We start from the raw sequence: 24999 nt of genomic DNA, 5'->3' as shown, positions 1-24999 counted from the left end.
TTTGGTGCTTGAGTACACTTACTCTAACAGCTGAAAACATTCATTAGAAAATTAGAAAACGTCAAAAATCAAACATTAATTAAATGTAATAAGCTACATTACTTTGATGAAGTAATTAAAATAGTTACATTACTTATTACATTATATATAGGGTAACTAGTAATCTGTAACCTATTAAATTTCCAAAGTAACCTTCCCAACCCTGTAAATACATAATAACTTTAAATGAGTCATACAGTATTTTACTTTTTGAGTTAAATGTTCTTGATATTTGTTGTAGATAATTTAATTTTTCCATTTATATTTTTATTAAAGTGTGAAAAGGAAAAATGGTCATGTCCCCTTTAAATAACGAGTGTAACATCTTATTGAGTCCGGCGGAAGTACGCGTTCATTTCAATTGTGAGCGGAATCCAGCTGTTTTACCCCAGCTGGCCCAGTTGGTTTGTTTAGCTCATTAAAATCTATCTTTATGTCAAACTAATTCAGTCAAAATGGATTCAGTCCGGTGTTTCAGAGACTTTGTTAACGAGCGACTGACAGCTGCTGCTACAGAAATATTAGGAGTGTTTGAAAAGACTGTGGTAATTTACGAGGAGGAGATTCATCGCCAGCGGAATCTGCTTGACATCATTTTGAAGCCTGAAATAAAACTCAACAAACACGGTTGGTAAAGTTATTAGGTTCCTAAATCTGTGTATACTCTTACTCAGTTGTTTCAAACGTTACTTAAGTAATTTCCATATATTTTCAGTATTTTTCTGTATTCAGAGGAGTCTCTGTCTTTGTCCATCGGCCAAATGTTTAGTGTTCAAATAATGTTCACATTTTACCAGCCATTCAATACATTAACGTTATTTTTTTGGCTGCTCAGTGAAGCAAATCTACCAGCCACTTGCATATTTCAGCTAGCTATTTTCATATTGATTTTTGGGCCCTGTGTATTCATTTGACTCGGGTAAAATGGAAAGTAACTATCATTTTGCTATTCATTCAGTTTTGTACATAAAAATTCATCATTTTTATGTACAAAACTTGGAACAAATTTAAGGTTGTACTTTCACTGAGTATTGTTAATTTAATGCAACTTTATTCTTCTGTGTTGCTACATTTCAGAAGAAAATATTTGTTCATGTCGCTATACCAAATTTAGTAGTAGCCTAGTAGCACAGTTAATAGTTGTTTTGTAGATTCAAACTTTTTATGCAAAAACGTATAATGAACACATAAAATATAATATAGATGTAACCTCCCTAGTTACATGTATAATTAAAAACAGTTTCGCTTTAAACAAATCCAATAATAATAATAATAATAATGTATCACACTGAAATGAGTCATTCTGCATTATTAGCACCTTTATTTTTATTCTTAAGATATCGTTTCCTGAGAACGGTATACTTATATGTAAGCACAATTTTAATGTCTTTATTGAAACAATTTGTAACTGGTAGTACTATTACTTATATGTCCGAGTATGTTTTCCACTATTGGACGATTCATAGCTTTTACATAGGTGCTGCTTTAACCTAACCAAAACAATGCTTCCTCTGTTTGTTCCTTCAGAGATCTCACAGTCATCTCTCTTTCATGAGGAAGTTCTCCCTTACCAGCAGCTCTGTAACCAGGAGGAAGACTCATTCAACAGTCTGGACCAAGAGGAACCAGAGTCTCCAGAGATTAAAGAGGAACAGGGGGAGCTCTGCACGAGTCTGGAGGTAGAGCAGCTTGTACGTAAATTGGAGACTGATGCGTTAAATCCTACTTGTGAGATGAATGACCACACTGATGAAACTTTGCTTTTGGATCTTGACCAAACTCATACTACAGCAGAGGGAGAGACCCTGACTGATTTCTCTGTTACAGTAATAAAATCTGAATCTGACAGAGAGGATTTTGGAGTATCAGAACCAAATTGCGACCACCATAAAAGCCAAAAACGCAAAAGAGGCAACCATGAGAATACAAATACTGACATGAAACCAGAAAACAAACTCTTCAAATGTCTCGTTTGTACTGAAGAGTTTCATGATTTCTTGAAGTTAAAGATTCATTTAAGGAGCCACACTGGTGAAAAGCGATTCAAATGTGACACTTGTGGGAAAGGATTCACTCAGAACGCTCTGCTTAGGAACCACATGATAACTCACACCGGGGCAAAGCCCTTTATATGCACAGTTTGTGGAAGGGAATTCAACTGTCAGTCAAACTGTATCAATCATATGAAAACTCACTCTGACAAGAAGCCGCATACCTGCTCCACCTGTGGGAAAAGCTTCAGCCGGCCTGCAGACCTGAGGAGGCACAACCGAACTCACACAGGCGAGAAGCCGTACACCTGTGTCCACTGCGGGAAGGAGTTTTCTTACCACTCATCTCTCACGAATCACGTCCGAGTGCATACAGGGGAGAAGCCTTATAAATGTATTTGGTGTGGGAAAAGATTTGCTGTCAGCACAACATTGAAAATACACACCAGAGTCCACACAGGGGAAAAGCCATATAAATGTAACACTTGTGGGAAGACTTTTGCTCATAACACAGGACTGACGTTACATAACAAGATCCATGCAAGAGAAAAACAGCAGAGTTGAAATTACCCTAAAGCCAAGGATCAAGAGACACAGTTCATACAAAGAAAGATTTGATGATTGGGATTCAACTCTCACCGGTGCCTCGTTTGAAGGGTCGCATGCACCACTGAATTTACTGTTGATGTACAGATGATCTGCTTCTTCATCATCCAGCTTTGGAAGAAAGGTGTCATTATATCTGCGGGATCGATAGAAAGAAACACAAAGTTCAAATCCACATGATAAGTTAACAGAATATCCCTTCAAGGGCTGAAACCATTAATCCAATAATTGTTTTAAGTCATTTATCAAGAAAAATGCCAGACAGAAATTTTCAAATGTGATGATTTTCTACCTTTTTTTCATTACCTCAAATATTTTCTGGTTCCACCTTCTCAAATGTGGCAAGTTATTTTTTTTCATTACTGTGATTATGATTTTGGTTTGACATAACAAGCAATTCGAAGACATCACAAAGGTTTTTCCCATTACTTTTTAAACATTTATAGACTAAGCAATTGAACAATCATGAAGATAATCAGCAGATTCACCAATAATGAAAATAATTGTTTCAGACCTACTTTTCTAATAAAATGAATACATTGGGTACTTAACTGCTGATTAGATAAAACAAGCCAGTTTAATTGAGTAGATTTGAGCATGTTTCTTAATTTGTATTCCCTATAAATATAGTGCTTATGGGTGAATGTTTGAGCTGTTATAGAATGTCTCAAGGTATAAAGTAGCCAAAATGTTGATTTTTTTTATCAAATATTGTTCTGTTATAACACTTATGCTAACAGTCAGTGCCTGAAGTTTGCACACTCCTGACCACACATCTGTTTATAATTTGTATGGTTTCAAAGTCTAATTAAAAATTAAATTACTCACCCTCTGAGTTAAAGTTTGCTCATCTCTATATGTTTTTTCTTATGCAGTACAAGTCAGTTATTAACACACTTTCAGCAGGAGCCACTCAAAACTAAGTACATAAAATATAGTTTAGTATTTCTATAGTTTGAGACATTTAATCAACAAACGACTAAAAGAGTCGAGAAGAGAAATATTCGGAGTCTGATTCAGTGTATGAAGAGGAGCTCAGTTGGCAGCGCACACTGCTGGATGCCATTTTGCAGCCTGAGATAAAGCTGCACAGTACAGGTGTGAACAGTCATCAATGTTTATTGCAAAAAAAATCCCTAGTACTATTTCCAGCGGGTACATGTTTACAAGCAGTCTGATAAGGATATATTTGGACCAAGGTTATATTCACCGACACAACCTCGCATCAGAGTGAAGTCAGTTAAAGGTTGGGGTTGGAGGGGTAATTTACACTCCCTGAGGTGTTTTAGCTTATTTTGATGGATTAGACCTCCTCTTGGGACTGTGTGGCTTTGCACAGATGGCTGTTTTAATACTTATCTAATCCTCCTGTTAGTTTTGTTGCACCTGTTTGGGTGTGACAAGTTACATCTGTATCTGTCCTATCATTGGTTCATGAAGTTAGATAAACTGCCAGCTTCAACCTGAGCAGACATCTAATCAGCCCAAATATGTAAATGTTATACAGTAGTATCTGTATAAGAAGTACAGGCTTGTTCAAGGCTTCTGAATTGCTACCCACACACCAAATTTACTTTTACTAATTTTCTTTGTGTGTGAATAAAATAGAACCATGAAGTGACAAGAAATGGCAGTTCAGTCTGATTTAGAGCCCGACTGATACTGGATTTTTGGGGCTGATACTGATATTAGGCAGAGAGAGAGAGAGAGAGAGAGAGAGAGACTCTCACTGGTATTGTATTCTGATAATATTTACTTCAGTTAAATTTACTTTCTAATTGTAACATTGCAAACATTTGCCATATTATATCAATACTTGAAAAAGTATCTTATAAATATTGTTATTGATATCTCTTTTCATATTGCAGAGGCCTACATTCACTTCCCTTTCTCTTATCACCACACAGTAGTTCCCTTTTCCTCATCTCCAGACATGTTCTTGCTGACCAGCAGCTCTGTAACCAGAAGAGGAACTCCAGTCTGGACCAAGAGGACCCAGAGTCTCCACAGATTAAAGAGAAATAGGAAGAGCTCTGCACTAGTCTGGAGGGAGAACAGCTTGTGCTGAAGCAGGAGACTGAAACCTTCCTGTTGACTCCTACTTGTGAGAAAAGTGACAAAAGTGAAGATCAGACTGAATCCTGATGAAACTCAGAGTGCAGCAGAGACAGAGCATGTCATTAAAAGCTCTGTGGTACCACAACCAAACAGTGACGACCAGCTCCTCTCTCCTCTCTCTCACTACTCTCATGTAACTGAGAGCCAAGAACACGAAGACCAAGGAGGATGATTTCTTAAAGTCAAGTCACTTAAATGACCACAGTAAAGACTGAACTCTGGTTTTGAGTTGTGATCGAAATCAAAGTGAAGCAGAGAAAGAGCCTCCAGACAACATTTTATCTAAAAGGAAACAATCTGAATCTGACAGAGAAAGCCATGGAGTATCTGAACCAAATAGTGACCATCAGCTCGTTTTTCACCCACACATGTGAAAAATAACCAAAATCATGAAAGTGACACCCATAGAAAAGCAACAAAGCTAGAAAATAAACATAACACCTCAACATTAACTTTGACTGTCAGAGGAATCCTGTGATTATATGTTTGGACTCAGAGACGAAAGACCTTCAGGTGCAGCCTGGAAGGAGAGGAGTTTCAGAGTGACTCAGCCCTGAAGAAACATTTGAAGTTCAGGAGTGAAGTGATTAGTCGATCAACAGAAAATCAGTTATTGTTTCAATAATTGATTAATTTGAAAAAGTAATTTTTCAAGAAAAAAGGCTGCATATTCTTAGGTTCTGGCTTTTTAATGTAAAGATTTACCCCTTTTATCTATTTTATATAATTTTAAATTGGATATATTTGAGTTTTGAATTGTTCAGAGAAAACACAACTTGATGTCACTTTGGACTGTTTTCTTCCTTTTTTGACATTTTATAGATCAGTGATTTATCAGTTAATCAAGGAAATAATTGGCACATTAATCAACAATCAAAATAATCCTCAGTTGCAGCCCTAGTAATTTGTAGCATTATGAATGTATTTACCACAAATTCTCTATGTGGCTATAGATGATCACATTTTCAAAATCAAAACATTTTGTTACTAGCACTCAGAATTTTGTGAATCTGTCAAATGTATGGCTCTGATAGGCAGATACAGTGCTTTCACAGCTGGGGTGCAGGCCCACATTGAGCCATACAGATTGTGTGTATGTGATCTATGTAACATGAAAAAGTTGAATGAATCTGACTCATTTGGGAACAAAAAGTTCTGTCCAATGTACTTCCCTATTTCTCTGTTTAGACAATAGTGAGGATTACAATATCTGCAAGTACTGTACTTGTGTATTTCCTGTTCATTTTACTGTTTACTTCTACTTCCCTAAATTTCAAGGGGGAAGGTTGTACACAAGTTACAACTACTACATTTATTTTGCAGTCATAGCTGCTTGTTAGATTTCATATTTTTCATACAAACCTATGGTTGACATATTCACTGTCATATATTGTGATGGATTAAACTACCCAGTAGTTCCACCTTAAAAAGCTACAAAATTAAAATGCTGAGTACATATTAATTACATTTATACAATTTATAACACGATAATATATTAGTTTAACAGACTGCATTTTGAGCACTTCTACTTTATCGTTTGCCAATGGTACCTCTATACTTTTATTGATCTGAGATTTTAAATGCAGGATTTTTGTTTTGTGGTATAGCTGAGTTACTCAAGAAAAGGGTCAGAGTATTTTTTCATATTATTATAACAACAAACACGTAGAAAATTATCTGACAAAAAATAAAACATACCCCTCTTCCCCCCACTTGTTTCACAGATGAAAAAAAAATGAAAGAACTTAGAAACATTATCCTTTTTTTTGCCTGTTCTTAAGTCATAGACACAGGAGAGAAAACAATTTAGATCAGACTTGAAATGGATCACCAGACCTGCCAGAGCTTCTGTAGCTTGCTTTAGTCTTCAACTTTCACTGTGCAAAATTACTGAGTTTAAAGCCTGCCATGACTTTTTAGTTTGAAAACAAGTCACTCGCTGTGCATAAATAAAGGCAAAGTACAGAATATCTACCTGCATTTTTTGTGTCGATGTTCAGCCAGAACGGTTTGTAAATGTGTAGAAATTACACTTTCAATTTGAAGAGCCAACTGGATATCAGTCATATTGTTGTTTCAGCACATGGATGTATAAACATTTACAATACAGCCATGTTCCTGCTAGCTAGCAAAGAAAAGACAAAACACACAGAAGTGAGTGAGATAGTTTAGCTGGAGTGAATTTCACATAGTGGAAATGTCTGCAGTGGAGAGTTTGACATTTAATCAACAAGTGACAAACTGCTGCTCCTGAAGAAATATTAGGAGTCTTAACACAAACTGTTTCATCAGTGTATGAAGAAGAGCTCAGTCACCAGGGCAGACTGCCGGATGTCTTCCTGAAACCTGACATTAATCTGCACAGGACAGGTGTAAAGAGTAATAAAGTTTATTGCAAAACAAACTATTGATACTGTTTCCATCATACAATGTGATAAAGATTACTTGAGACTAACATTATATTCACAATTATGACCTAGAACCAAAAGTCAGTTTGAAGTTTGAAATTTATAACATGAGTAGAAACTGGATAGCCTCCTGTGTTCAGGGCCTCTGGTTAAAGGTTATGCTGCACCTGTTTGAGTGTGACAAGTTACATCTTTATTTTTCTTCTCATTGGTTCATGAAGTTAGATGACCTACTTTGATGGAAACTTACTGAGCTGTTAAGCTTAGTCTCTGTTAGGTCAGGGTCATTCATGACACTCATTACAATTTTATTTTACTTCTTTGGGCCCCGCTGAAAGATAAGATGTGTCCTCGCAAGGACTATTTTTGTATCTGTGGAGGGGCCTTAGATAGCAAGGTTGGGAGGATTGAAGTCTGTATTAAGTGTGAAGATTCACTCTAAATGATAAGCATTTTTGTATGTTTCCAGATTTCAGTGTACACTTTGCTTCCAGCAAGGGCAATAGTAGTTTTTTAAGGAATCGAGTAGAATCATGAAGAGAGAGGAAATGGCAATTGGGTCTAATTATCAGGTCCTAAGGGCTGACCAATATTAAATGTTATTGCTTATTGACTCTCAATGGCATCATATTCTCATCATATTCGTTTTTAGTTAATCTCAATAACTGCCCAGCTGTGCAGTTGGAATATGTTATTGGTAAAGTGTGTAACAGCATAATCATTTTCTTTTTTTTTGGATAAACACAAATTGCTTTTCAAAGTCAGGAAATCCAAAGAGCACAAGCAGCATTCAACAATATATCACAAATACAAACAGCACAATTATTATTATTATTATTGATGGTGCATCATATGTTGTACAAATAAACAATGTCCAGACAAAGTTAAATCATAGTTTTGTTTGTTTGAATTCATAACAGTTGGGCACAGTTCGAGGTATTGAACAGTAATTTGATAAACTTCAAATGTGACTTTACATACAAAGCCACCATTAATGCTGCCTCCCTTGTCCTCCTCTCCAGGGCTCCTACAACAGCATGTCGGTAAGGAAGAGGAGGTTTCCACTGACCAGCAGCTCTGTAACCAGGAGAGGAACTCCAGTCTGGACCAAGACAACCCAGAGCCTCCATAGATTAGCTGTTCTGTCTCTCCAGAGAACAGCTGGAACCAAACTAGGAGGATGATTTTGTTTAGCCAAAACCTATTTGTGAGAGAGGAGATTGCAATAAAGACTGGACTTTTTAATTGTAATCAAAAACAAAGTGCAGACAACATTTCAAATGAAAGTATACAATCTGAATCTGACGCAGAAAACTTAAAAAACCAAACAGTGACCATCAACTCCTCTTTCACCTCTCTTATGTAGCTACTAACCAGGATCATAGAAGTGACACAACAAAGCCAGAGAAAAAACATGAGGGCACCTGAACATGAATTAGAAACATTAAACCAAATATGAATACAGGGCAGAATGACCAAGAGCACAGAACACACAGCCTGGAAAATACAATATTTCTCAGCCCAAAGCCCCAAATTAAATGACAAACCTTTCAAGTGCAACAGCCTTCAGTTGCACAGTTTGTTGTTGATTCAGCCTGAAACGTTACCTTATACAACACATGTTAACCCAACTCAGCTGGGAAGCCACATCCTTGCAGCAGATGTTGGAACAGTTTCCGGCATTTATAACATCTGTGGACTCACATGACACATCACACAGGTGAGAAGCTTTACAGCTGTGATTACTGTGAGACAAATTACCCTTTGGTCAAGCATGTCTAATTGCAAACAGATGAGAGCTTCGACTGTAAACAAAATCTGGAGATTATATGATTGGACCCTTAGAGCTTTGCAAGTGCAGACTCAAATTCTTTGGTATTTGTTTAATTTCTTAAATGGCATTTACATTCATGATGAAACAATGAATTGATTAGTTTAGATTGTCAATATTTTTGCTAATCAGTTAACCATTTAAATAATTATCAATGGAAAACATTTCATGGGGAAGATCTTTTGGTTTTTCCTCTGTTCATACCATTGAAAAGTGAATATCTTTGGGTTAAATGCTACTTGTGAGAGAAGAGATTATAGTGACGACTGGACTCTGTTCCCAGGGCTCTGGGAAACCTCTCAGAGTCTCCTGAGGTGCAAAAACCGCACCACAGGAGACCTGTCTGTTTAACCCCTGAAATGTGTAGTCATTGGCCTTATCTGAGACTGTTATCAGTCTGTGTTAAACAGCTGCAAAACTGTGGAGATGACTGTGGACTTCAGGAGAAACTCCCATCACTGCAAACCCTCCCAAAATACTCAACAGCGCTATGTTGGCTGCAGAATATTTCAGGTTTCTGGGATCTTTAGTCTCCCAGGAACTGAAGTTGGAGTCCAACATCAACACAGTCATCAAAAAGGTCCAGCAGAGAATGTACTTCATATGCCAGCCCAGGAAATACAACCTGTCTCAGGAGCTGCTGATCCAGTTTTACACTGCAGTCATCAAGTTTGTTCTCTTCACATCCATCACTCGATGATTTGGCCACCAAACAAGACAGGAACAGACTACAACGGACAGTAAGGTCTGCAAAAAAGTCAGTGCTGACCTGTACACCTCAAGAGTCATTGAAACAGGCAAGGAAAATCACTGCAGACACCCTCACACCCTGTGTATAACCTGGTCTAACTTTTCCCCTCTGGTAGGCGCTACAGTACACCAAAACATCTGTCACACATATGAACAGTTAACTCAGGATCTGTGCATTAACTGGAATGCTATACCCAATGCACTATACAAATATACGTATTTTAGTCTAAAATACAAAATGTATAATATCCTATATTCAATTACAAGATTTATTCATAGTCATTTCTCTGAGTACTTTCATACACAGAAGGAAACAAGATATTGTTTCTCTTTAGCTCCAGACAGTGGAAGTTGAGTCAAGTTCTCTTGTCAGTCTGTTAGAAACTAGCTTTACAGCTTGTGGGAAGAAGCATTTCAGCATCCTGCTAGATCTGCAGCAGATACCCCTACCTCTTTCCAGTTAGCAGGAGGGAAAACAGGCCATGAGACAGGTGGTGAGGTTCTTTAATGATGGAGGTAGCTCTGTGAATGCAGCGCTACTGATCGATCCCAATTAGAAAGGGGCCCTAGTTTATTTGGCTACTGCTGTTTTTGCCCTTTTTACAAATGTATTTATTGTATATGGTTACCTGGTTCTACTGTGTAGATTGTTAATTTGATAGCTGGTCTGATTTATTTATTTTCTTTTATAAACCAATCTTGTGAGGTAATGATAGTAGGGCTCTTTTTAGTGTTAGTGCAGGTGGGCTGCCATACACTTATAGGTGGTGGGTCACTGGGTGGAGGGTATCCCCCTGTCTGGGTTCTATGTGCATGCTTAAGTTGCTGTGTATTTTAACCGTGTGCCTTTGTTTTGCAGTGTGTGACTTCTTTCCGTACCTACTGGCGGTGGTGACCCCCTTTTCCTCTCACTCCCTCTCTCCTGTAGGCCTCCCTGACAGCCCCCCTCCTTCTTGCACTGGTAATCATTTTCCTGGTGTGGATTCTATTTAAGTGAATTATAAATATATTTTGGTAATAAATCCTAGATTTTAACCTGTTCCAAATTTTATTATTTATGAGTCTGAAATTAATCTGTATAAATAAACTTAGTGGTTGAAACTAGAAATTCACATCTCTGCTCCTTTTTCTCTGTACTATAAGAACCTGTGAAAGTGGGTATTCTCTGGGTGAAAGTCCGAGGGTGGCGTTGTCGTACTTGCTGTAGGGTATATAACTGCCCTGGTCACACATGCATGAACATACTCGGCCAGTGAAGATGATTGTGATAAAGACAACAGGTAACATGCAGCAGGATACTTGAGACACGGCGCACTCCGGCCAGCAGGTGTCAGTAGAGGCTCTTTATAGAGTCTAATGCGGAAGTAAACAGCAAAACTGAGAATGCGCGTTCACGAGTTATAACTTCGAGGTGTTTGTCGAAGTTTTAGCAAGAAAAAAGTGCCTCAAGTTTAACTCTGACAACAATGGCTTCGGTCATGATCATGAGAAAGTTTGTCTGCGATCGGCTGACGGCGGCCGCGCAGGAAATACTGGGAGCCTTTGAGAAGAAAATTGATGATTATGAAGTAGAAATCGCTCGTCAACGCAGACTGCTGGACACCGTTTTGACGCCTCAGTTAAGGCTTCACAGGACAGGTTGGTCACATCTCAAAGTGCTTCACTTTTGACAAATATTCTCTGTCAGACTGTCGACCAAACAGTTGCACTTCTTTTTGATTTTAGCAGAGCCTCGCCTTACTTTTAGACCGACCGGTTTGACAGGTGTGAGTGTGGTTTTCAGTCATGCGAGCGATGGTAAATAGTCAACCATCTCAGTTTACAGTAATTTCCCATCTGTCAGTATTATAAGTTAGTTTAAGCTTTTATAAACTTATTTTTGGCTTAATATCATCTCCTATACGAGCTGCACGTGTTTTGCCACCTTACACGCGGAAGTGGAGACTGTACTTTGGTCACATGTCCTTTAAAGGTTATCCACTGTTGCTATAGCGAACTATTTATTGTCAACAATAAGTAGTACATTTACTCAAGTATAGTTTTGAGATACTAGTATTTCTATTCCAAGCAAATTCATTTTAATACACCAGCTACATTTATCTGACAAATGTAAATATCCCCACTAGACATTTTCTAATATATTTAAAAATGTTCCTCTTTTAGTAGCTAATAATTTGTGTCCAGGATTGGGAAAGTAACTTTTGGAAATGTAATAGGTTACAGATTACTAGTTACCCTATATAAAATTAATGAGTAATGTTAATATTTCAATTACTTTATCAAAGTAATGTGACTATTACACTTGATTACTTTTCTAATGTTCTAGCGAAAATGGGTAAATGTTGGTAAGTTTAACCATTAAACCCACCAGAATCTAAGTTCAGGTGTTTTTCATGGATACTAACATGATGTATAAGGGAGATCAGTTCTTATAAAGCAAGATGTATGTCTCATTTGAAAATGTATTCATTAATTCATGTGGATTTTTCCATATAATATAGAGATATTATATGAAAACAATTCATATCAGTGAGAAAGTGTGTTTGCCCCGTGACCCCTTAAAGCAGTTGAAGCTCATTTGCATAGGTGATTTCCCCTGATAAAATCCAGAAAGTGAATTCAAGGTTCATATTTAAGTAGAACCAGTAGCTTTTACTGTTGGTACTTTTAATGACATTTTACTGATATCACTTCTGTACTTACATAAAGGTGCCCTGTGGAGTTTTCTGTGTATCTTGAGGTTTACGACCCCTTACTAACAACAATAATAACTTAATGGCTTTCTGAATTAATGAAGACAACAGGGCTGCAACTAATTATTTTTCATTACTGGTTAGTATGCTGATACTTTCCTCTGTTAATCAGTCTATAAAATGTCAAACATTAGTGGAAATTTCCATTAGTTTTCCAGGACACAAGGTAACATCATCCAGTGTGTCCTAAAACAGTCCAAATCCTGATCATATTCAGTTTATCATATAGGATGTAGAAAACCAGCAAATATTCATGTATAATCAGTTGGAACAACTGTAATGTTGCCTAAAATGTAACACAAAACAAATCGAACATCTCAGTGGTTGGTGGGTCATTTTCTAACAGCTTCGGGTCTTGAAGATAAAACAAGTAATAAGATGAAAAACAGTTTGATACAACAATCCCAAATCAAGTTTTTTGTGGAGCTTTTTTAACTTTAACTATTACACGGTTTAAAAGCTGTGTGCTACAGCGTCTCCACAGAAACCAAATAGGAAGCCAAACAAATAGGAGGCCGTATATCAACCCACCCCCCACGCACCGTTTCCCCTGACTGCCTTATCACACACTGACTACAGCATAAAGCTTATTGTTTGCTGTGAATCTATCAAGCTATCTAAATACAACGGAGGCAGCAGAGACGGTTGTAAATTACAAAACAGCTTCACAGATAAAAAAGCTGTTGCACCATGGAGATAAGTTACAACATACCTCTAAGTTACAGCTAAATATTAACACACATGCTCCTAGCGTCAGTGGAAATCATAAAATATCACAGCACTCCCTGATGGAAAAACTGCAGTTCTTCTGCCACACTGCATTATTTTTCATTGATTGCATGCCTTTTTGCAACACAGTAATCCAGTTCAGACCTAATTTATTGAAATGATATTTCAACATCAATCCAGTTTATGTGCTACAATGCCAAATGGCCAGCTTTCACAGGTGCTGGTGCAACCCAATGCAGTTTGGAGTTGTCGTGGAGATATTATATTTATAATATTTATATATTTTCACATGTAAGCTCAACAGCTTTATGATTTCAACCCGAACATATACATTTATAATATAAACTGTATTACAAAGGCTGATAAATCCTGTCTCAATATAGGACTAGATGTCTATGTAACTTAGGGCTTTGTTTAGTGTACGTTTCCTCACTAGTTTGGAGGTGCAGAGTTATCAGGTAATTGAAAGCCTCAAAAAAGTCAACACACATACGTTTATGTTCCAGTTCTGAGATGTGTGTAGATTTAACTCAGGTATCCAATAATATCAATTAACTTGCTTTGGTGAAATAGGGGCTTTTCTGCCCATTAACATATCCAGAAGAGGTTTTGCAAAAAGAAAACACTGAAGAAACTGTCATGACATGTTTACACTACACAAATGCTTTAAGTTTTCTTTTGTGCAGTTTGAAAATATTTTTTACAACAAAAATGCAAAAGAAAAGGGTTTTCAGGAAACAGACTTGCTTTAAAATGTTCACCTCATTATAGATTTGACCAGATATGTATCATTTGTCCAATATTACTGTGCACTGAAGACTATATTACCTCATAAGTACTCTGTGGTGTGTTTAGTACAGTCACAATTTCACATTTGCCGCCTGTTATCACACCTGTTAGATATTGTTTATATGTACAGCATCTCATCATTCCCAATTCCATTGTCCTTTCCTGTAGACCTCTCACAGACAATTGTCCATAAGGAGGAAGAGGACTTTCACATGGAACAGCAGCAGCAACTGAATAACCGGGACACAAATGCAAGCCTGGTACAACAAGGTCCCCCTAAGGTTAAACATGAAGAAGAGGAAATGTGCATCAGTCAGACACAGCAGCAGGTGCCACTGCAACAGGAGACTGATGCCTCTAATTTGACTCATGAGGGAAGTGTCCGCAGTGATCAAACTCAGCCTTTGAACCCTGATCAAACTCAGAATGCAGCGGAGAAAGATCCTCAATCCAAGAAGGATGCAGTGACTGGATCTGACGGGGAGAGTTCTGCAGGATCAGAACCAAAAAGTGACCACCGGCTCCTCTCTGACAGCTCTTGTGAAGCTGGGAGCGAAGATCACATAACTGGTAACAATGGAAGTCCATCGCCAACTGAACATATCGAGTCAACACCAAATGACAAAAGCCTTGATGAGAACACATCAGCTACAAATACTGAGCAAACACTAAACAAGAAAAGCAGTGATGAGAACACAACCGCAAACAAAGGTACTGAGCCAACACCAAATACGAAACAAAACGAAGACAACGCAGCACCAGCCAGTAACAATGAGACCACAAAATCCGCTACAAGCAGTGATCCCACACCAAACAAGGAATGCAACAGTGAAAACAATACAGCAACAGGTAACGAGCTAACACCAACTGAGCAATCTAACAGTGAGACCATCACAATCAGAGTTTGTGAGCCCAACGATGAAAACCCAACATCAACCAGAAGTATAGAGACTGCACCACAAAAGAGATGTACCAATGCGAACACTGCATCAAATACAGGTACTGACGCAACAACAAGTGAGAAATGTAAGGATAAGGCCACAACATCAGATGAACATACAGAACCAACATCAAGCAAAAAACATAGGTCAACATCCACTAGAGGCACCAAGCCAACACCAAAAAAGACACCCAATGTTGAGAATACAGCATCAACCAAAAGCACTGAACCAACATCAAATAAGAAACACAGAAATGAGAGCACAACAGAAAATGCAAGTACTGATCCAAGACCAGATGGGAACACAACATTAGATAAATGTAACAAGCCAACACCAGATAAGAAACCCAGTGATGGTAAAACAACTTCAACTGGAATTACTGAAACGACACGGAAAAAGACACGCAATGTTGACAACGCAACATACAATGAGAAGGCAAAATCACGTAAACCTCCCAAACCGAAGCCAGCTCCAGATTCGGAAGATGACAATGATAACATGAAATCAACTGGAAATACTGAGTCAACACTAAATAAGAAATCCAGTGATGGGAAAGCAACTTCAAAGACTAAACCAACACCAGATAAGAAACGTAACAATGAGACAAGAACATCAAATGGAAGTACTAAGCAAACACCAAAGAAGAAAACTGACGAAGGAAACACGTCTACAAAAAGTAAAGAGTCAACATCACGCAAGAGACCTAACGTTGGGAAATTTAAGGATGAAAATACAGCATCAGCAGGAAATGTAGAGCCAACGCCAAGTGGTCGACCGAAGAGTAGGAGAATATCATCAAATGCAGCTGCTGAGCCAACACAGAAAAAGAAAAATGGGCACAGGACATCCGCTGGAAGTACAGAGACTGAAGACAATCCTTACAAGTGTGACAGGTGTGGAAAAGTAATGTCTAATTTCAAAAACTACAAATTTCACATGAAATCCCATACCGTTGACAAGTCTTTTAAGTGCGAGACTTGTGGCAAAATGTTCAGGGAGAGTTGGGATTTGAATAAACACGTGGTAATCCACGCTGCAGAGAAGCCTTTTAAATGCAAAGTTTGCGGAAAAGAATTCAACTGGCGTTACAATCATGACCTGCATGCCAGGGTTCACACCGGGGAAAGGCCGTACGTGTGCAGCTTTTGTGGGAGATGCTTCATCTCATGTGTGAATATGAAAAAGCACATGAGAACTCATACCGGGGAGAAGCCTTACACCTGCAGTGACTGTGGGAGGGAGTTTGCGGATTGTTCGTCTTTCAAGATTCATAGGCGAATACACACTGGGGAGAAGCCTTACAAGTGTTCCTTTTGCAAGAGAACATTTGCCACCAAGACGACGTTGACGAGACACACCAGAACGCACACCGGTGAGAAGCCATATAAGTGCGAGACATGTGAGAAGATGTTCCGTCACAAAACGGATTTGAAACAACACGTTAGGTTACATACTGGGGAAAAACCATATGAATGCGTTACTTGTGGGGAAAAGTTCTCCACCTGGATAAAGCTCGACAAACACAAAAAAAAGAAACACATAAAGGCTCCAGACAGCTCCACTGCTTAAAAAATGCATACATATGATCAGTGTTTGGGAGTAACGAATTACATGTAATGACGTTACGTTATTTAATTACAAAATTTACATAATTGTAATCCGTTACATTACTGGGAGAAAATGTGTAATTAAATTACAGTTGCTTTTGGAAATTTCGATGATTACAATTTTAGTTACATTTGAAAAATCGCTGCAAAAGCTCAGATTTATCAAATAGTTTTTTCATATCAACATCCTCCTTCCAAAGCCGCAAGTTGGATACTGACGCTTCTGATTGGCTGTCTCTGGTCATGTGTCAATCAGTCAGACTCAGCAACATGTCGGAGGCGCATAAGAATACGTTCCTGTGTTGGAAATACAAACATCACTTCGTACAGAAAGCAGACAAAGGCCCTAACATTGTAGTAGTGTTTGCCAGCAGTGAGGTGCTGTCGACGTCGGAACAGTACTGCTGAAAGGTTAACACTATCAGGTCTTAAAATGTGAAAATGATTAACAGTCGAGAGCATTCAAAATTCAAAATTAAGAAAAGTAATCAAAATGTAATCAAATGTAATTAGTTACATTACTTTGAGAAAGTAATTGAAATAGTTACACTACTATTACATTTTCAACAGGGTAACTTGTAATTGTAACCAACTACATTTCCAAAGTAATCTTCCCAACACTGCATATGATGCACCATGCTAATTAAAGTGAATGAATTGCACTAAAGTAGATTTGCTCCCAGACTGGTCATGGGTGTAGATTTGGGGACAGATGGTGGGGACATGTCCTTACCAGTATCAAAGTGTTACTATTGTCCCCACTGATATGTTTACCGATCTCGAACAATCTATCTGCTTAAACTCCACATAACGTTGGTATGGTACAATCTCTGCAGAATTGCCAGGTTTGTTTGCTTTCTGCACTATTATGATAAAGAGTGAACTTGACCTCTGGCAACCCTACACATCAACCTATGTTGACTAGCCACAGCAAGTCAGCATATGCATATTCAGTTAATACAGATCAAGTAGACATGCACAACTTGTTTGGCTGTCCGGCAAAAATGTCTCAACCAAACCTACACCCATGCTACTGGTATTTTGGGCCGATTTCCTATGTGTGATGTGTGAGGGATTATGTGTAGTAACTGTGTCTTAATCTCTGTCTGAAAAACCAGACCATTACGTTTTTTAAGGGAATTAGTTTCATGGTTCTGTGTTTAAAATATATTATATTGGCTGCACAAACTGAGTTGAATGTATTAAAAACCTCACTCTAGACCAAAAATTACTATTTTTAATAGCTTTTTGCTTCAGATACTGTTGAGCAGATGGAATACAATCCAGAAATGATCATTTTAATGATTAGATCCAAGAGTTTTAATCAGGTGCAAAACACTGCAACAGTTTTTGATTTTATGAGAAATGATTTTTGTAACTGGAAATGTCAACAGTCATTGTATCTTTTGTGTAAACTGTATATTTATGCTGTTCTCATTACAAAATAGTCACATAATAGTTTTTTTTTTTTTGCTGGAGTGGTCTTATTGAAATTAATGATGTAGCTGCACTTTTTACTGCAGTGATAACGTGTGTCTTAACTTACCTTGATTCCTGGCTTTTGAGTGTTGTGATAGTGACTCCATGGAAATACTGTGTATCTCTATGGCATCTCAATAGCTGGGAATGATGGAAATCTTGTTCAAACTTAGGAAGAATGGGTGATATGAATGCTTCAGAGATGGATTCATAAAGCCTGAAGAATCTTGCAGGGTTGCCAAGCCCCCTCTTTTGTCTTAAATATAATTTCCAGAAGCTGCAAATTATTGTGTGGAATTATATTTGAAAAATTGCCAAAAACTTGCAAATATTTTTGAACACTGGGGGTTTACATGTTCATGAGGCGTCTCCAAACTGTTGAAAATGGTCCTGCAGTTCCAAATGGACAAATCAGATGCCAAATCCTGCAGTTTAGTGCCTTACAGAAGCTTCATGATAGTTGTTTCTTTACACAGAGATGGTAGATGTAAATTACGTTTGTTAATCTATTGCTTTACATTTTTAATCAGAGTTTATGTTGTTGATTGTTCTTGAACTGATTGTACTTTGGAAATGATTTTTGTCTAAATGCCTTTTAAATGCCTTTTTAGTTACTACTGTTTCTTTTAAAAATGCAACCTATTTCTGTAATCTGCATTGTAGCACAATTGCTCTTTATAGACACACTAATGTTTCCTTGAATCTTTTACCTCATCAATCTGTAATAAATCTATAATGCGATTTTAATGTTGGTGCTTGCTGGTGTGTTTTATACAAACCTTAACATAAACAAACAAAATCTTCCTAGTAATTTACATTTTGGGCAGTTGGTGTACACACATTCATAGTGAGTCTCATTTATCCGGTAGAAAAACCTTTTCTGAATTCCCCTGAGATAAGCACCTAGCGCAGCACTTGTCAGATCCGGGTTATGAGACCTCCCCTTTTTCGATTTCGTCAGGTTATGTGTGATTTATAGATAAGACTAACTGAAGAGCCCGGGCAGGAAATATAACGTTTCCGTTCAGGCAAACGAAATAACTGAAAGTAGTGTCTTAACTGAGAGCGACATAAATTTAGTCCTGATCCACTGAAAAATGTCACGAGTTTGGAGGAAGTTAATCAACGAGCGAGTTAGTGCTGCAGTAGAGCAAATATTAGGAGTTTGTGAGCAGGCTGTAGCTGCGTATGAGGAGGAGATCTCTCGTCAACGCATACTGCTGGATATCCTTTTGAAGCCCCAGATAAGGCTGCACAGAACAGGTATGTGACATTATTTGTTTGGCCTATTTGTGGCGTATTATTACGAATACCGGATACTTTAATTCCGGTATTTTTTAGATACCGGCAGTTGCATGTCAACTATGGCTACACTAATGTTCATGCACTCAATGATCTTCTCCCACATAACATATTGTCTGACAACCTGGTCTCAAGCCTAGCAACACTGCTTTTAAACCTCTACTTTCTCTATATTAAAAAAACTCTCAAAGTGCTGGACAGGAAATCCAACAACTATCATCACTGCCATATTTTATTGAAATACAAGTTGTTACACTGGGAAAACCTGATTAAAAATTCACACTCCTGTCTTATGTACAACATCACACATGGACTTGCTCCTCCTGTATTGAGCCAGTTTATAAAATTGGCATCAACATCTACACGGAGTGCAGCTAAGGGAGACTGTGTTGTCCCGTTTAGAAAAAGTGCTTTTTAGCAAGTCTGCATTTTCAATCAGGGCTGCTCGTGAGTGGAACTCCATTCCAACTCACATTAGATATCTTGCAAATTATGCTGCTTTTACATAAAAAAAAAACAAGTGGTTAATTAGTGGTAAAAGCTGTCAACATTAAATTGTAGTGCTTAATTTTCCTCCACGTTTGCTGCTCTGCCTGTCAGTGCTTTCTGATGCCTGATCCGTCATGTTGTCTGTCAGTTTATTAATTGTCTAGCATTATTGTTGCTTTTTGTGCATGGCTTTTTATAATGTGTCTATTGTCTATGTCTTGCTTGCTTGTGGCCTGCTAGTTTGTTCTTGTAATACATTTTGTTGATGTTGGTGCAGCTGCTTAATGTTGTTCTTGTTTTTGTCTGTAGAAACTGTCTGCTGTTTGAGCTGAGTCTTTGTTAGCTTGCGTGTGTATGTGTGGATTTTTGCATTGTTTTCTGCTTTTTAATCTTTATTTAGATTTAGTCTTCTTATTTTTTTAATGTATTACTTGTATGCTTAAAACTAAATCGTTTTATATTATTTTAGGGTGACTACTTAACATCAGACCAGGGACAGCAGATGTAAAATAGCCTTTTGGCTAATTCTGGCATGTTTACGTTTGTCAAAATGTTTTATTAATATGCATTGTCCCTGTTCATTAAACCTTTAAATAAATACAAAATATGGAAGCATGCTTCCTGGATATATTTATGTTTGTTTTTCAACCTCTAAACCCATGCTGACTTTTCTAATGACTTCATTTCATGTTTTGTTCAATTTAAATGGTCCATAATGTGTCTTTTATGTGTTCAAATTAAAATTGCTTATAATTTTTAATCAATTGCTTACACGTGAATACCAGGTCTTTAAATAGCATTTTAGACATGCCTCCCGCTTCAGTTCAATTAGATTTACAACACTTTATTTGTCCCTGCTGAGCAGTTTACAGATTTCCTGTCTATGATATGGATCTTTTAAATACATTGCAACTTTGGTAGAACAGAGTATCTCAATTCAGATGAAGTAGAGATAATTTCAGTGTAGGGCGGTAACCATATAATAATCTGATGGTTATTTTTCCCGCTGGCTGATTCATTATGAATCATCAGAAAAATCGTTAAAAAAGTCATTTCCCTCAGCTCAAGTAGATGAATTCACATGTCTTGTTTTGTTCATCCAGAGCTACAGGTATTTACTATATATGACAAAGAAAAGCAAGGAAATCCAGTGATCTTTTTATATTTTTGAATGAAAAATGATTTTCCTTCAAATTTATTGATTATCAAAAATAGATACAGATTTATTTGTTGCAGCTCTAAATATTTGTAGTTGAACTTTGAATACAGTTTAACAGTCATTTTATAATTGTCAGTGGGCGTTGCATTTATTATTTCATTTGTAATTATTGAATTCTGTTCATCAGTAGCAGGTCATGTACCTCAGCTGCTCAAAATCAATATCATAATTATAGTCTACATCAGACACATCTCTCATGTCATATTTATTCCTATATTTTAATAGAAAAGTAACCCTTTTTTCCCCTCTATAGCAGTTTCCTCCTCTTTTGGATGCAAATTCCACCTTAAGATATTGACTGAAAATAGGTCAACGAATCCTAACTAGATTTCTGCACCACCCTAAGCATCTGTTGACATTGTAGATATGATAAGACCCAGCACACATTGCATAAAAACACTTGTGCTTATGTTCGCATGCAGGAACTGTTTTGCAAAGTCTCACGTCAGCGATTATCAAATAGACACTACCTTAACCACAACCTCAACCACTTGGCTTTAGATCTGCTCATTAAAAAATACAGCAAAGAAGAGGTCTTGTGTAATATCACACTGGTTTGTGTCACAGTGTGTTACACTGGCAAGGCCCTCCAGTTTATATTGTCACAGTAAGTAAATATTGACTTATAACGAGTTGTTTTTAGTACCATGTTCCGTGATACACAGCAGAGTGCCTCAAGGGGAAAAATACATCTTTAATGCCAATTTCTTTGTCCTTCTATGCAGAGTTCCCACTGCAACATGCATGTAAGAAGGAGGATGTTCTCAATGATGAGCAGCTCTGTAACCAGGAGAGGAACTCCAATCTGGGCCGAGAAGACCCAAAGCCTCCACAGATTAAAGAGGAACAGGAGGACTATACCTCTAAATTGAGTTCTGCTTTTGATCAAACTGAAAGCGATTCGTTTTTGCTTTCAGATGCTGATGAAACTCAGCAGACTGCAGCAGTGGAAGATCCTCTTGACAAAATCTGTATTAAATGGGTTAGATCTGAATCTGCCCGGGCAAACTCTGGAGTATCAGAGCCAAACATTGATCAGCTCAGATCTCCAAAAGCAAAGACAACACGTAAACATGTGGATGCAAGATCATCTTTAAGAATTAGGCCAAAACCAAACAATAAATCTAGCACTGGGAGGACATTATCAACTACAAATACTGACCCCAAGCCAAATAACACATTTTCAACTAGAAATACTGATCCAAAACCAAAGAAGAAACAAAGTGAAGCAGAAAGCACAGCATTAACTGCAAATATTGAGCCAAAACCGAAGAAATCTACTAACACATCATCAACTACAAGTACTGAGCAAAACCCAGAGAACACAGATGATGCCCGGAGCACAACATCAGATTCTGAACCACAACCAAAGAAGAAAAGTAAGCATGCGGATGCAACATTAGCTTTTAGTACTGAGCCAACACAAAACACTGAGGTCACAACATCAACTTCAAATACTGATCCAAAACCAAAGAAGAAACATAATGCAGGGAACACATCATCAACTACCAATACTGTTCCAAAACCAAAGAAATCTGCGAAGACATCATCAACTACAAGAGCAAAGCAAAACCCAAAAAAGAACCCAGAGAACACAACTGCCAATACTGAGCCAAAATTAAAGGAGAAAAGTAAGGATAGAGAGATGAGATCAGCTTCAAGTATTGAGAAAAAATCGGAGAATAAATGCAACAGCGGCAGTAACACATCAACTGCAAGTACGACACCAAAACAAAACGGGAACAATGATCATGGACATTCAAGAGTCACTGGCAACACTGAGCCAGACCCAGGAAACAAACCTTACACATGCAACGAGTGCAATAAAACCTTCTCTTACATGAAAAACTTGAAAGTACACATGAGAATCCATACAGGTGAAAAGCCTTTTAATTGCACCCGGTGCGAAAGGACGTTCAACCAGAAGTCAGCCTTGAAACAACACATTAAAACCCACACTGGTGAAAAGCCTTTCAAGTGCAAATCTTGCGGGAAAAGTTTTGCCCAGGTGACCGCTGTAACTAAACACATGAGGACTCACACAGGTGAGAAGCCGTACACTTGTGACACATGTGGGAAAAAATTCAGCTGTGGCGCAAATTTGAAGAAGCACAAGCGAATTCACACAGGTGAGAAGCCTTACACCTGCATCGACTGCGGGAAGGAGTTCGCCGATTCCACATCTTTTAAAAATCATCGCCGAGCGCACACGGGGGAGAAGCCTTACAAATGCAATCGATGTAGGAAAAGTTTCACACTCAGTACGACTCTGATAAAGCACATCCGAACCCACACAGGTGAAAAGCCATACAAGTGTAACACTTGTGGAAGCAGTTTTTCTCAACCAACAGATTTGCAAATGCACATTAGGAGTCATACCGGCGAGAGACCATACAAATGCAATGATTGTGGAAAAGCATTCATAAACAACACAAAACTGTCAAATCACATACAGGTGATGCACAGAGCAGCAGTTCTTAAAAAAATAACTGCTTTATATGAAAAAGCCATCAAATGTTAACCAAACTAGATCTTTTGGAGATCTTGTCTTGAACGTTTGGTTTTCCTTTACAGGACTCACTGCTGTGGAAGTGGCTCTCTGACATTAATCAGGCACTGAACCAGAATCCAGATCCAGAATTTTAAAAAAAAACAACAACAAAACATAATTACACAGCCAGTGCATGTTCAGTAAATGGGTTACTCTGGAGTTCCTGTTACAAAATTGTATGGCCACCTGTTGCACCACAACCAGACTCCACAAACAAAAACAACATTTTTCCCCCCTAAAATTACTAGAGAAAATGTGACAATTATAACAATAAGTCCTAATCGTAATTTTTACCATATGTATGTAAATTTGAGGTAAAGCCACCCATACAAGCATTCTTATTCACTTGAGACATCTTTTAATTCTGTTTTTATTGACCTTTAACAAAATCAGAAAACATGTTTTTAAATTAAGTTGAAGTTCATGGCAAAGTCCAATCCATTATTTTACATTTGGATACATTATGGTATCTAGTATGTCCAACTGACTGTAAGTTAACCATTAATTTAATTGCCTCTAATTTGGGTAAACTGGAATATGTGACAATTTAAGTTCCTTTATGTAAAGCTACTGTACATACACCTTCATTAGTTTTTTATTATTGCTTTTTAAAATGATTGTATATGTTTTCGTGATCTGTGTCATGCTTTTCCCCCCAGATAAATCCTGCAGGCAGCAATGAAGTCCATTTATTTTATTTTTGAGTGGATAAAGTTATGTTTGATGGTTGTGTGTTAATATGCAAATTATAAGTCTATGTCTCATTTCTTTTCAGTCAGTGTTTTTGGACTTTGACATTGATGCTATTTTGTACAGATCTGTTTGTAGTTTTGTTCTGGGCACCTGCTAATTTTCTGCGTTATTTTGCTACCAGCTACTTGTGTATTGTGTTTTATTGGTATTGGTTTTTATATTTTTATTTTGGTTGTTGTTTGACAAGTGTATTTCTCTGTAAATTTGCAAAGAGCTGATAAATGAATACTCATGTTTGACTATCCTGAACAAAAGTGGTCCACAGAATACTGTAGATGGATGGATGTTTGAACAGAAGGTTACAATAAATGTTTCAGAATTATGTACGTTATGGATTGTCCCGCCACCTTTTGTCAAGTCAACCTTTATCAAGCCAACCTTTATATTTTAGCATAACAATAACTGGTCCTTGAAATCCAAAGACATCACAAACTCTTTTTTGTTCAACTGTCAACCCTTGATATTTAATTTTAGATGCTCTATCATTCAAACCGTAGTCTATAATCCTCACAGGCAGTCTCATTTTGCCTCAGCCATCGTTATGAGTTGTTACTTTCCTCAGGGGAAGAAGACCACCTGGGTTCACCAGCTGCCCTGTCGACCTGTTTGGAGAATAAATGAAGGAGGGAATGAGATTGGCATCG

The 24999-nt window shown here is 37.6% G+C and overlaps 1 protein-coding gene across 1 annotated transcript; it reads left to right on the top strand.

The window, feature by feature from the left end:
- Window positions 1-1649: 1649 nt before the first annotated feature.
- On the top strand, window positions 1650-24654 carry LOC133979385 (uncharacterized). The gene is made up of 11 exons (XM_062417898.1): window positions 1650-2570; window positions 3623-3734; window positions 4505-4636; window positions 9437-9662; window positions 9860-9867; window positions 10603-10667; window positions 11174-11381; window positions 14183-16518; window positions 18438-18528; window positions 19149-19304; window positions 21777-24654. The coding sequence occupies exons 1-11, from the start codon at window positions 1773-1775 to the stop codon at window positions 23570-23572; spliced, it is 5928 nt and encodes a 1975-aa protein (XP_062273882.1). The 5' UTR covers window positions 1650-1772; the 3' UTR covers window positions 23573-24654.
- The last annotated feature ends 345 nt before the right edge of the window (window positions 24655-24999 follow it).

This window comes from Scomber scombrus, chromosome 4, assembly GCF_963691925.1.
Source record: "Scomber scombrus chromosome 4, fScoSco1.1, whole genome shotgun sequence".
Lineage (NCBI taxonomy): Eukaryota > Metazoa > Chordata > Actinopteri > Scombriformes > Scombridae > Scomber > Scomber scombrus.
Note: the sequence above shows the minus strand (reverse complement) of the source record. Positions and strands in the feature narration are given on the sequence as shown.